Source organism: Puma concolor, chromosome D1 (genome assembly GCF_028749965.1).
Source record: "Puma concolor isolate L17-30 chromosome D1, mPumCon1.1.hap2, whole genome shotgun sequence".
Lineage (NCBI taxonomy): Eukaryota > Metazoa > Chordata > Mammalia > Carnivora > Felidae > Puma > Puma concolor.
In genome coordinates, this window is record NC_141676.1 from 47,755,272 (window position 1) to 47,769,254 (window position 13,983).

Genomic DNA, 13,983 nt, shown 5'->3' on the forward strand with positions numbered 1-13,983 from the left:
TGCTTTTTCTAGTTGCAGGACATCCTCATTATTTGCAGATTATGTATCTGCAAATTTGCCTACTGGCTAAAATCTATTTGTAACCCCAACATCAATACTTAAGGTGATTTCATGGTCATTTATGGCATGTGCAGAATGGCGACAAATTTGAGTGGCCTGACGTGCACATACCTGGCTGAAGTTGGACAAGTGAGCTCTGCCTTCTTGTTTCAGTTCTCATACTGGTAACAAGGGTCCTTTCCAGTCTATTTAGTGCCACGTTTTCTTCTGCATTTTTGGGCTTTATTTGGTTGATTTCCTTGTCTAAAGGGCTTCAGGTGTGGTGCTGAAGAACTGTCTGCTAAACACAAGTTGGGTTCCTAAGCACAAGAAAGCTGGGATGTGCCTTACAGAGAAAGTATGTGTGTTAGATAAGCTTTGTTGAGGCATGAGTTATAATGCTGTTGGCTGTAAGGTCAATGTTAATGAATTGACAATATATATTAAATAAGGTGTTTACACAGAAACGCACAGAAAACAAAGCTATGTTGTGAGTGGAGGCTCATAAGAAACTAGTCCTGATTTCCTCTGTGAGCAGTGGTTCCGATTGGAGACAGCCTGATGTGACCTAACTACCATGAGTAATGAGAATCCCTTGTTTTGTCTTACCAGACTCCCCCAGCCTATGAGGCCCGGAGAAGTGAGGCATATGGGAATGAGCAGATTTCTGCCTCATGTGTACTGAACAGACACATTTTAAGGTCAGGACCACAGTTTTGTATGGTTCCATGCCTTTCTTGACAAAATGCAGGCAGGACACGGGTATCTTGAGAACCTTCAGCCTCAGAGGCTCTTTGGGCCAGTGGGGCAGGCCACGGTCACCAGGCACAAGGGCAGAAGCTGGCCAGCTGACTGCTCCCTTGGTGAGTTAGGAGCCACTGCCAGGAGATGGTTAACCCTGACTAGGGGATTGAGCTGTGCCTCTGCTCCTTTCCTGCCTCCTTGGACTTGGCCTGACAATTGCCTTTTATGTGGCAGCTTCAGAAAGCACCTGGCAGACCCCCGAGACAAAACTGAGATCATAGTTACTAGGCCTCCCCGGTAACCGTCACTAAATGCTCTTCTGCCTGAGGAGAAATGCGTGTGGCGTGTTTGCAGCCCTTGCTGGGGTTTCAGGAGGAAATGGACTAGTGAAGGGAACACGCAGTGTCTTGGGCACTGAAATGAAAAGAATTTCTGGTCACAAACCACATGGGAGTCCCTCTAGCAAGAAAGGTGGTGTTGCACCCTATCCCACTGCCACATCACAATGCAAGCTCATAAAGCTGGAGCACAGGAAAGCCATCGTGACCTGGTAACAACTTGGCAAGTGGGCACAATATTGCTGACAGCTGTAACAGCACATGGCCAGAACTTTCCACCACGACAAAGTGGAACTTGGCACTGACACAACTCCACACTGTGAGAGTGTAGGCAGACCCTATACCGCACACTACTGCCACCACCACGCCATGCCACGAGGGTTGTCATGTGACAACCTGATAGCCCCACTGCCCTTAGCATGGGATCACCGCTTGTGTACCACCACACTGCAATACACCAGCATGTTGCAAAGTTCTAACCCCATAGCATCTGTTTTGACCAACTTCTTTGATGGAGTCTCATCAGCTCAGAGTCTAGATATTTCAGGGACCTTTAAGCCCAGCCTGGAAGCACCACTGACAGAAACATCCAAAGGAGTTCCCTCTGGCTGCTCCCTCCAAGTGCTATTGGTGGACATGCCTGCCTAGTTTACCAGGTGTGAGGACAGAGCTCATTTCTTCTTCCCCTTTGTATGTGTCAGCACTTAACATAGCACCTTGCTGAGAGGGAGTGTAAGTAGGAAAAGGCTGTTTGGTGAATATGGCCTTGAGGTAAAGAGATCCAATGACATCAGGGGGTCATTGTATAAGTCATAGTCACAGGCTCAGAAGTCACTTCAGACTAGAATCAATCAATGGTTCCCAGAATGTACTCATTCCTATATTTATTTTTGCCATATTTGTGTATTACTTATTAAGCGCGGTATCTTTAAATGTACATATTTTTTAAACATGCATACATATTTCTTAAAAAGAAGATAAAAAGCCAAAAGAATCAATAGCCCCTTACCCCATCTCCCTGGAGGAGTTATTCCGATGTTGGCCTCTGGGCCCTGCTTGATGTGTGAGGGCTACATTTCAGATGCTAAAGCCTGAGACAGTCTGTGCCCCCAGATGAAGAGAAGGTTCCAGGGATCTGGTGGCATCAGCCACAGCCAGGTAGAGGGCATTGGGCCTGTGTGCGTGTGTCTGAGGCTAGGAAAATGGTTGCCACAGGGAGACTAGGAGACTTAAATTGGTCTCCTTGGGCCTTCCTGGGATAAGGGAACTGGGGCTCTTGCAGTATGCTGGCAGGGGATATAATCCTGGAACTACTCTGTGTTACAATACCACCCTAGCTAACTGACATTTATTGAGCTCTTCAACTAACGTATCCTACACTCTCTTTTAAATTATATAGCACCTGGATGAGGTTGGTATTTTCCACTATTGCCTGTTGACAGTTGGTAAACTGAGGCTCAGAGTGGTTGTGACTTGCACAAGGTCACACAGCTAGCAAGAACCGGAGGCAGAGTTCAACTGCAGGCTGGCAGTTCTCTGGTTTCAGAGTCTGGACTCCTAACCATTAAAGTTGACCTCCTCTCTGAGCTGTTTTCCCTAATTTGCACCTAGCTGCCCAGTGTGGCCAGGAAACACAAGTTGGGATGGGTCACCATATTTGGGATGATGTCTTGCTCATCCTGTTTGCTGGGACAAAGCCATTCTCTGGGGGTTTGGTGAAGCCAGTTGATGAGACCTAGCACATCTGGAAGCCAGTGGTCAGCTGAGATGTGTGGCACTCTTTCCCTAAATATGTCTAGGGGTCCAGCCAGAGCTGCACCATGAGGTATTAGCACAATGAAACCTACTCTCAGACATTAATAATGAATGAGAAGTTGGATGTGGCCAATTCAGTTGCCACCATTTTGCTTAACTAAATGACACTCCCAGAGATTTGTAGTAGTAATTACTCCTTCTTTGCCACATCCTCTTTTTCTCCCACTAATTTGCTCCTAGAATCCACCTCCAAGGCCTGTCACGGCTAGCTGTTTTTGAATCGACAACATTTTCAATCTTTCTGACTTGCTGGAACTTTGTCCTGGTTTGGAGCACAGAGAGGTTGGCTCCTGAATGTGGCAGTCCCCAGATGGAAGCCTTGAGATGGTGAGAACAGATATTTACCCTAAAATATAAGGTCATTAATACTACATAGAAGCCAAGTACATGTGCACATATATTCATAGCAGCCCTACTCACAATAGCCAGAAGGTGGAAATAGCCCAAATGTCCATCATTGGATGGATGGATAAACAAAATGTGGTAGATCCATACAATGGAATATGATTTAGCCACAAAAAGAATGAAATATACATGCTATAACATGGATGAACCTTGAAAAGATTAAGCTAAGTATAAGAAGCCAGACTCAAAATGCCACCTGTTGTATAATTCCATTTATATGAAATATTCAGAATAATAAATTCATACACACAGGCACAGATTGGTGGTTGCCAGGGGTTGGGGAGAGAGGAGAATGTGAAGAACTATTTTACTGCATGAGGTTTTCTGTTGGGGTGATGAAAAAATTTTGGAACTAGACATAGATGGTGGTCACACAACACTGTATTGAATGCCACTAAATTGTTCATTATCAAATGGTTAATTTTATGTTATGTGAATCTTATGTCAGTAAAATGAGGCCAAAATTTTTAAAAATGCTACATAGGAGAGATTTGGTTGAAGCATCACATAATTATTGGAAAGAATTTGAAGTCATGTCAGTAACTACCTAGTCCTTTAATGGAAGCATTGTATGTGTCTTTCCATCTTTACACATGACCTTGGACAGTTTATTCCTCATGCTGACAGGGGTGACCCAGGAAAGCATCTGGGTGAAAGGGGGATGGGGAAGGGAGACAAGCCTGGACAGGGTTGACACCAGTTCTAGATCCCAGTTGTAGACACACTGGGATACCTCTTCTGCCTGGGATATGGGAAGGAGGAGACTTTTTTATAATCCAGTTTCTCTGTGACTTACCAAAAAAAAAAAAAATCATTAGAAGATACATAATTAAATACAAATATATTTTTTAGAGAAATGGTAAATATTCTAGTCATGAATTTTTCAGTAAAGTTTATTGTTTTACTTAACTATAAAAGTAACATCATACTTACTATAGATTGGGAAGCACAGAAAGGCTTAACGAGAAAGGGGGTTGGAATCAACTGTTACCCTCCCATGTAGAAGTAGCTACTTTTAGCAGTTAAATAAATCTTTCTAGTACTTTATGCTTTTATTCACACAGATAAAATTACATGATGTACATATGATGTACTTCCTTTCCCCATAATATCATAGAATAAGCATTCCTCTGCTTCATTAAAACATCATTGTGTTGGATGCACAGTAGGCCATTGTAAGGAGGTATGGTTTATTTAACCACTCCCTTATCGTTAGATATTTTGGTTGCCCTCTGAGAACTAAATCCAAAACTCTGCATGTACAGTACAAGTTACAAGTGGAGGGACCCAGGACATGCTGTGGGTCTGATGTGTAGCAGGTGATATACAAATGTCAGTTGAGAAGACTAGGTCTAGTCTTAGGAAGGTGAGTGTGGTGTGTGATCATAATTTTGCTAGTAGGAAACAAACTCACAGCAGTATATATACTCTTTGGAGAACAAACAGAAGGGTAAGGTCAGCATACCCAAAGTTGGCAGACCCTCAGGCACTGCCCAGTTAGGAGGGAGTCCTGGCTCAAAGATTTAGATTTGCATTTTTTAATGTCTCCAGTAGCAAAGAACTGTCTACATGGCAGGTGAAAGGGACATCATAGGAATGAGGCACCCTCCTGGCCTCAAAGGAGAGTGATAGGCAGCAGTGCAGACTATTAGTGTGGTTAGTGAGGATTGTTGAATAGTGTGGCCAGTGCCATGGGAGGACTATGCATTCTGGGATCATAGAGAGGGTGTGTTGGCCTGGCTTTGGTATTGAGGATGGAGGATGGGGACAGGGAGGCTTCCTGCAGAGTGACTCCTGAGCTGAGACTCAGTAGATGAACCGTAATTACAGAGTCCTCTGAGCACTACTCTGGACTCCCCCATCAGCCACCTCTCTGCTGATTCTACGTTCACCACATGGCCATTTGTGAATAACTTGGCTTCCAATATTCATAGACAATGCAGTATTCTGTTCCATGGGATGGATGCACTTCTCATTGTCATGGCCATGTTAACACGCGGTCTTGAGCTTGGTTCCCATGAATCTGTCCCCAACAAATGGGTCTGCTCTTTGTTTGTGAGTTTTCTGAGACTGCAAGGCTAGGGATGCCAGGGCTTGTGACAAGGTGAATTCACCAACGTGACCCACGTCCCCTAAGAAGGCCTCTCCAGGAACATCAGAGCTCCATACATGCTTTTCCCCTTCTAAATGCAACAGCTCCATCTCAAGGGGGTTGTATAGAAGTAAGCAAGATAATGTGGGCAGCGGGCCTGGCTCAGTGCTTAGAAGCTCTGAGCTGGTACTAATTCTTGTCTTCCTTCCTTGGAGACTCTCCTGTTTCAATTGGTGGGGGGAGAGTGGGTAGCTGATAAGTGGAGATGATGAGTCACATAGTTCACTAACACCCTCCAGCTAGTTCTCCCAGTTCATTAGCCAAGCCATCAGTCAATGTGACTAATTGTTACTTTTTGAGATAAATGTTTAAAATATCATCTCCTATGACAAGGTTCTTTAGTAGCTCAAGGACTTGTTGGGGGTGGTAGGGGAAGATAGAATGCATGCACAGAACAACCAGAAAATAATGCTGGAAACTGACTATGGAGGCTCCTTCCTCTAGGCTGGGGCTAGAATGCACCAGCACAACTGGTTGGCTGTTTACTGTCAGTGTGAGATCTGACCAGGCAATGCTCACTTGGCCCAGTACAAAGCCTGATTTCTCCTTTCTTGGTTCTCTGCTGCTCTGTACCTCTGCTAGCACTGGCACCTTTATATCTGTGTGGGGAGAAGAGGCTCTCCTTCCCTGCATTTCTATGACTCAGTGGCGTACCTAGAAATGGTCCTGTTGAAAAGCCTAATGTAGGCTCCACCTGGGAAAAACAAAAAGCCCTTCACTTCTTCCTTTTCTGAGCTGAAAGCTAAGAGAGCTTGAGCAAGCTTGGTTTCTTAGGTGGTAGGAGTAAGGTCACCATCACCAAAAAATGGGAGATAGATGCCTTAGGCTATAGCTATAGTTAACATAATTTTCATAGGCCTAGGTGACGCTTTTCATAGGCAACTTTCCATAGGTGTCCCAGATGGTCTTAGAATTGAACTTGGACCTCTGGGTGGCCAAGGGTCAACTCTTGCAGACAGGATTCTAGATGGGCCGAGCCAAGAACACAGCCCTGGAGATGTCAGAATTGTCTGGGGTCTCCACCAGGAATGCTCCTGATCCAGACACATCTAGAATCACCATTTCTTTTACTTCTCTTTCCCTTGTCTGCTCTTCCATCCACCTTCTTTCCAAATCCTTCCCTGTAAACCTTTCATCAGTCTGAGTCCTGGGGTCACCATGGCTACACTGAGGGGAGCAGTTGCCACTGAGGCTCTTGCTCTAATTGGAGCTTAGTGGTGGTCACCTTTTGCTAGACATAGCCTCTGGCCTCTGACAGGACCATATGGACTCTCATAGTTTCTGAGACCCGACACACCCCAGATGCAGCAATGGACTTGTCCTGCTACTGCTGTCACTGACCTTGGGTCTATGGGATACTTGCTAGCTTATCAGCTGGCTAAAAAAAATCACTCCGGGGCGCCTGGGTGGCGCAGTCGGTTAGGTGTCCGACTTCAGCCAGGTCACGGTCTCGCGGTCCGTGAGTTCGAGCCCCGCGTCGGGCTCTGGGCTGATGGCTCAGAGCCTGGAGCCTGTTTCCGATTCTGTGTCTCCCTCTCTCTCTGCCCCTCCCCCATTCATGCTCTGTCTCTCTCTGTCCCAAAAATAAATAAACGTTGAAAAAAAAAAAATTAAAAAAAAAAAAAAAAAAAAATCACTCCAAGCTCCATACTTAGACTTGCATCTAGGAACAAATACCCTTTTAGAGAGGTAAAACTAGCAATCGATACCAACCAACACCACCCCCACCATTACTAAAAAAGAACATGAAAAGAAAAAAGAAGATTCTAGCACTCAGTTCCTAATGTAATGCCCATACTCATCGTCTTGCACGCTCCCACCCCCAAGTGCCGCTTCGTATTTCTTTAGGGGCTCTGAGGTCTCAGTCCTATATGTCCATGCTCCTGCACAGGAGAGGCCTGAATATAGCTCCTAAGTAAAGAACAGAAATTCAAATTGTCGTTCAGCAGATTACTAGCTGTTTGATCTTGGGCTAGGTATTAGCCTCTCTGTGCCTCAGTTTCCCCATATATAGAATGAAGATGATAATATTTCCAACTTCATAGGGTTGCTGTGTGGATTAAATGAGTTAATATATGCAGAGCACTTCAAATAGTGCCAGGACTATGGTAAGTGCTTATGTTAGTGTTTGCTTTTACAAGACCCTGGATGGTCATTGGGTTTCTGGCTGGGGCCAAGCACCGCCCCGTCCCGCTCCAGAGGGGATTCTGCTTTATGTTTTGGTTCTCACCTGTGCTTTGAGCAAGGGATCTGCCATTTACAATAAAATGGTATTTATTACAAAGGACTCAAGTGGTGGGTCATTGGTATTTACTCCCTAAGACGAATATAGAATTAAAACTTAAAATGTGACTTAGAAGAGTCTCAACAGAGCAACTCAGGTGAAAGACAACGGAAGCCAGTTTATTTCCTGCAACAGCAGCAGAAGTCTTTGAACGTACCCCTGTGTATTCCTGACCATTGATCTTGTCTCTGTCTCCTTGTTTCTAGATGCAAGCTTGTGTCAAGCACATGTTAGGTGCATGGGGCTCTCAGTAGCCCCTGACAGGTTGCAGCATTAAAGCCCACCTTTGACCTTCAGAATAGAAACCGCCCCACTGCTGGCCTGGGTGGGCTTCTCTGTCACATTAGACCTGAAGCCTCCGAAACTATTGTTGATCTATCCAGTGTTCTTAAAGTGTCAAGGATACTCAGGGATTTTCTGGCCAGTTTTTATGGATTTAAGGACAATGAAACAGACACTCTGGTGAAATCTTCAACTACCAAAAAGCCACCTCTTGACAGTATTATCAGGAATGTGTTAGGAGGGGGTCTCCAGATGACCTGAAGCCCAAAGTAGTGTATCTCTTCTTTGCCAGCTTAGAATTCTGGGGTTTTTTTTGGTGAATTAGTCTTTGCCCTTTCAATGGCTGATGAGAGTAATAATAATGATGTGCATTAAGTACTTATTTAGAGTTTTCATGTCCTATAGCACTTAATCTTCAAAATTAACTTGGAGGCCGGTCCTATTATTATCCCCATTTATAGATTCATAAACTAAAGTTCAGAGGGACAAAGTGGCTTGCCCAAGATCACCTAGTTGGAAACCAGCAGAGCTGGAATTCAAATGGCAGTCTGTTTTTCTAACTCCTAGAGCCTATACTTTTGACTGCAGTGCATGGTGCCTCCATGTGTGGTGAGTGGACAGAAAGAAAGGGCATAGACTTTGGTGTCAGATAGGCCTGGCTCTGCCTTACAAGCTGAGTGAACTTGGATGGAACATTTGGTCTCTTTAACAACATCAGCAGCAGCAATGATAATAGCGTGTGCTTATACGGCAGAGGTGTGCCTTACTATTTTAACTTGTGTAACTGCAACAACCTCATGAGGTTGATACTAGTGTTTTGCCAGGGAGTTAATAACAGAACCTCAATGTGGTCTCATGATGATTCAATGAGATACTATGCATTTGAGTACTGGGCCTGGCAGAGAGCAAGGGCTAAATATTAGGAAGTGTGGGTGACCATAGCTCTGAGAAAGACACACAGTCTGGTTCTTTCCTGCCAGCATCCTCCATTTGTGAGAAGAGAGGACCCCGAGCCGAATGAGAATCTGTGTTCTTTTTGATTTTCACCACTAAACATAACTGCTCTGTTTCATGAAGCTGCCAGTCCTGTTACCTTCAAGCATGGCCCAGGCACTCCATGAATGTCTGTTAAATGAATGAGCCAAGGGACCCGCTTCAGCCACCGGTAGCCCAGAACAGAAAGGCCATTTTCACCTAAACAGAGAAAGCTCATCTCCAAGAAAAGGCATAGGGGCAATTCATGAGATTCTGGTGCATTTGTGTGGTGTTTGGGGAGCATTCTTCTTTTTATTATGAGAAAAGTGCCCCCCTGCATGGTTCACCACCATCCCACTCCCAATAGGATGACCTATTTTTCTCCACACAATTCCAAGGATTTTGTTCCGGGGGGTAGGAGATGGGATGGGGGCTGGGAGTTGGGGAGAGGGCCCATCACTATATCAACTGGGAAAGACACTGCCATCCCAGTCAATTGGTGTCTGCTCCTCAGATCACTGCTTGTATAGAGGTGTCCCTGAGTACTCTGGAGGCCTGTCCTCCAAGCATCATGCTGCACCATGTGTGTCCACTGTAGGTCCATTAATGGCCCATTCCACCCACACAGGAAGATCATTATCTATCTATCTATCTATCTATCTATCTACCTACCTACCTACCTACCTATCTATCATCTTTCTGTCTATCTATCTATCTTTACCTAACCTGAATATCTCTTCTTCCAGAGCATAAACTCATTTCCTTTGGCCCTGTGCTCTGAGCGAAGAAGGGCCAGCTGGTCACCAATTTCTATATAATAACCCTTCAGATCTTCAAAGACTGTTATTAAATCTCTCCTTGGCTGCTTCCTGTCTAACTAAATAATTCCTGCCCCTTTCACCTTTCTCCATAGGCCCAGTGTTTCCACTCTGTGCAGCATTGTTCAGAGCCCCTCCATCTTCTCCAGCAGGAAATTAGGAAGACCAGGGGTCAGCCAAGTCTTAGGGGCTATGGCTGGCTGAGGGACGAGGAGAAGGGCAGCAGGTGTTGGGGGACACACCATGCTCTATTGCTCCTGGGTCTCGGGGGGTACAGCCTCAGCTTCTCTCCTTGCTGCTGTCACCCTCAGAAAAATGTTTTTTCCATGAGGGGACAGCCTTGGTGCCCATCTTTTCTCCCCTCCCACTCCCTTCCAGCTCTGCCCCTCTGCCTGATGACCGTGGTCACTTGGCACCCCCTCCCACCCCTCCTGGGTTCAGACACACAACAGAAGACAAGTAGAGAGCTGAACAAGGCAACAACTGCAACAAATACCAACAATGGCTAACGTTGTTCACCAGCTGCCAGCTAATTGTGTGCTTTATCTCAGTTCCTCAGACAGCCTGATTGTCCCCATTTCCTGCAAGGAGATTCTGAACTCAGCGATACAGCCTGTAAGGCACTTGTCTGAGACCACACATAGGAGGTGGTACAGCCAGAATTGAAAGCCAGGCAGTGGGGCTCAGACACAGTGCTTTTAACACCGATTATCTCACTCTATTTATTTTGCAGAAAGTGAATCAAAGGTAGGGAAAGAGACCATATGGGATCATTAGGAGCAGGTTACTACTATGGACACCTGGGGCCAGAGAAAGGGACCCTGAGGGAACAGTTACAGAGGCAAGAGGAGAACCAGAAGGGAGAGCTTCAAGAAAGAGGACAATCAGTGTCAAATGTGTGGAGAGCCAAATATAATTTTTCCATGTCTGTCTTCCCTCTAGGCCCAAGGTAACCTGCCTCTATTGGATCCATTTTCTGACCTCTGGAAAAGGCCCATTTGTGTCCCACGCCCATCACATGAGATGACTCTCCTCTCCATAAGGGCTCTTCCCAAGCTTCTCTAGCCCCAAGACTCCAAACTCCCTGCCAAAGCTACCTCTGGGATCCCACATGGGCTATGAGAGGCCAGGCCTAGGGGGGAACGTCCTGTGAAGGTATGGGTCCTCTACCTCCCTGTGCACGGACCTCTCCTGCTTTCCAGTTCACAGGTCTGGAGTCCAGCTTTACTTCCAGCACACTTTTGCTTCCCAATTTCACTTCCCCCCTTCCTTCCCTCTCTGCCATAACCTAGGTAGCAAAAGGGTCTTTGCTTCTTTTTTGTTTTCCACCTGTTCGAGTGCGGTTGGCTGAAATATGGCTCCCTGAGAGGTATCCGTGTCCTAATCCCTGGAACCTGTGAATGTTACCTTATGTGTCACAAGAGATGTGATTGCATTAAGGACTTTGAGAGGGGGAGATTATCCTGGATTATCTGGGTGGGCACTAAACACAGTCACACGTATCTTTATGAGAGATGGGCAGAGAGATATTTGATACCATCTGGTGTCAAAGGCTGAGAAGAGAAGGTGATGTGATAATAAAATAGATTTGAGGATGCTGACCTCAGAGATTGGAGGCATGTGGCTACCGGCAGCCGCCAGAAACTGGAAAAGGCAAGGAACAAATTCTCTCCTAGACTCTACAGTAAGCACGGCCCTGCTAACCTTTTGATTTTGGCCCAGTGATACTGATTTTGAACTTCTAAACCCCAGAACCATAGGAGAATAAATTTCTGGGCTTTAAAGCCAGGCAGTGGGGCTTTAAATGCCTCCTAAACACCACACAAGTTTATGATACTTTGTTACAGCAGCCACAAGAAAATGAATATATGGATATCACCAATATGCATTTGCAGGTTAAAGTCCAGCACCACTTAAAAATGCTTGGGCTCCATGTTTGCAGTTCAGTGCCTCAGGGGTGGGTAGGAGTGGGGGTTTATGTCAGAAATTCAAATTCATTATTTTAGGGAGGCAGCGTTTTGCTACCACTCCTTCATACTCTTCCATCCCCTTCCATCCATGCTCAGGGCACTTAAGGCCAGAAGCTTCTCCTATGGGCATGAGAGGAACTTGTTGAGCTTATCAATTTGTGCCTTCTCAGGGGTTTTTGCATTTTTAAAATTTAATTTAATTTAATTTAATTTTATTTTATTTTATTTTATTTTATTTTACATTTATTTATTATTGAGAGACAGAGTATGAGCATGGGAGGGGCAGAGAGAGAGGAGACACAGAATCTGAAGCAGGCTCCAAGTTCTGAGCTGTCAGCACAGAGCCCGACACAGGGCTTGAACCCGCAAACCGTGAGATCATGACCTGAGCTAAAGTCGGATGCCTAACTGACTGAGCCACCCAGGAGCCCCAGGGGTGTTTGCATTTTAAAAATAGGTACCCCCTGTTCATTCCACCCTCAAAGTGCAGTATTTAATCTTGTGCCTTCCCTAGGCTCTGCAGGTCCCTGAGAGCTGACCACTTCATTGACCCCCAAAATGTTTGAAAGGAAATAAAGATAGCCAATAATGGCCAGTAGGGTGAGGGAGGGGATGAGGCCTTTTAGATAAGGGTGGCCAATAAAGGCTCTTTGAGGATGTGACTTTCATGCCCAAAATCTGGATTAGTCCAGGCAGATAACAATATTGAGAAAAGGTTTTGAGGCGGGAAAAAAAAAATCGATGTATTCTAGAATAGAAGGGGTGCCAGGGTGGCTTGAAGAGTAGAGCTAAGTTGATCATGCAGAGGTCTGTGGGCAACCCTGGGGAGTTTGGATTTTTCTTTAAGTAAAATGCAAGGCAGGCTAGGGGTGCCTGGCTGGCTCAGTTGGTTAAGCATCTGGCTCTTGGTTTCAGCTCAGGTCATGATCTCACGGTTCGTGAGTTCAAGCCCCAAGTTGGGCTCCCTGCTGGCAGTGCAGAGCCTCCTTGTGATTCTTTCTCCCTCTCTCTCTGCCCCTCCCCTGCTCTCTCTAAATAAGTAAATAAACATTTACAAAATGAAAAGCAGGCTAACTTGTTAGTGCAAAATCCCAGACCCTTCCTAGTTTCTCACTTTCCTATACTATCTTTTTCCATTGCCATCACACAGATGAAGAAACAGATGTAGAAAAATTAAGTAACTTGTTTAAAGTCTCACAACTAATAGAGTTTGGATGAAAACCTCGTTCTAGATGACTCGCGACTCCATGTTCTTAACCCCCACAAACCAGGGTCTCCAACAGACTTCACTGTAACATATAGCTCAGCATGGTTGCAAGTAGAGACAGACCCTCTTGGAGTGTAGTCTCCAGTGTCACAAACCTTAATTATGTCATTTAGAGAACTAATCACCCAAGATGTGATGAGGAAGTGTGGTTCATTCATCCTGGGGCTAGGCCCATCAGGCCCATGGCTTTGACTTCGAATTGTCTGAAATGCCTTTCTAATCTAATGTAATCCAGAATGTTAATGATCTAGAAACTGCCGGCTGATGAGAGAGAGAGAGAGAGAGAGAAGGAGGGAGAGACACGGGGGCAGAGGGGGCGGCTCTCAGTCATCAGGCACTGTTTTTAGGACTTTTGAGGTCAGGGAGCTATTGACTGACACACATAGGAGGAAGACTGTAGTGAAATCATCAGCCTTACAGCATCTGGTTTTATACCATCATGAATCCTTCAATGCCTTGAAGTGGCCCTGAAGCGAGTGAGGGAGTAGCTGTCTCTCCCCATCAGAAATGGAGACAGAGGGCTGATCCTGTCATAACCCCCCCACCAATTTGTGATGGGTCAAATTGTTGGCCATGCATTGCCCTAGAAATGGTTGCCTCTTGCAACTGGAAAGTACTGCAGAGCCTCAAAGAGCTGTAGTTTTTGAGACACTGTTCTAGCTCATTCTGCTACATCTTTTGGGCCAGCCTCAGTGACAGAGTGGGATCCCTAGTTCTGTGTGGTTGGTACCTCCTCTCCCAACTGCCAAGGGCTGCATAAGTGTTGTACCAACTCCATTGGGCCCTGGATCCTCTGTCACGGGAAAAGATTACAAATGCAAACACAGACTGGGCTTTCACAGGAAGAGTGAAATCTGGCCTGGGGTTTGGTACATAATGATCCTCTAAAAAAAG

At 45.5% G+C, this 13,983-nt stretch overlaps 1 protein-coding gene across 1 annotated transcript in view; it reads left to right on the forward strand.

Moving 5' to 3' along the window:
• Window positions 1-13,983, forward strand: part of LOC147576652 (uncharacterized) — a 161,043-nt gene that overhangs the window by 111,314 nt on the left and 35,746 nt on the right. Inside the window, exons 4-5 of the mRNA XM_086677971.1 lie at window positions 652-740; window positions 10,795-11,007. Of these exons, the coding sequence (XP_086534097.1) occupies window positions 652-740; window positions 10,795-10,879 (174 nt within the window). The 3' untranslated portion in view covers window positions 10,880-11,007. The remainder of the gene's footprint in view (window positions 1-651; window positions 741-10,794; window positions 11,008-13,983) is intronic.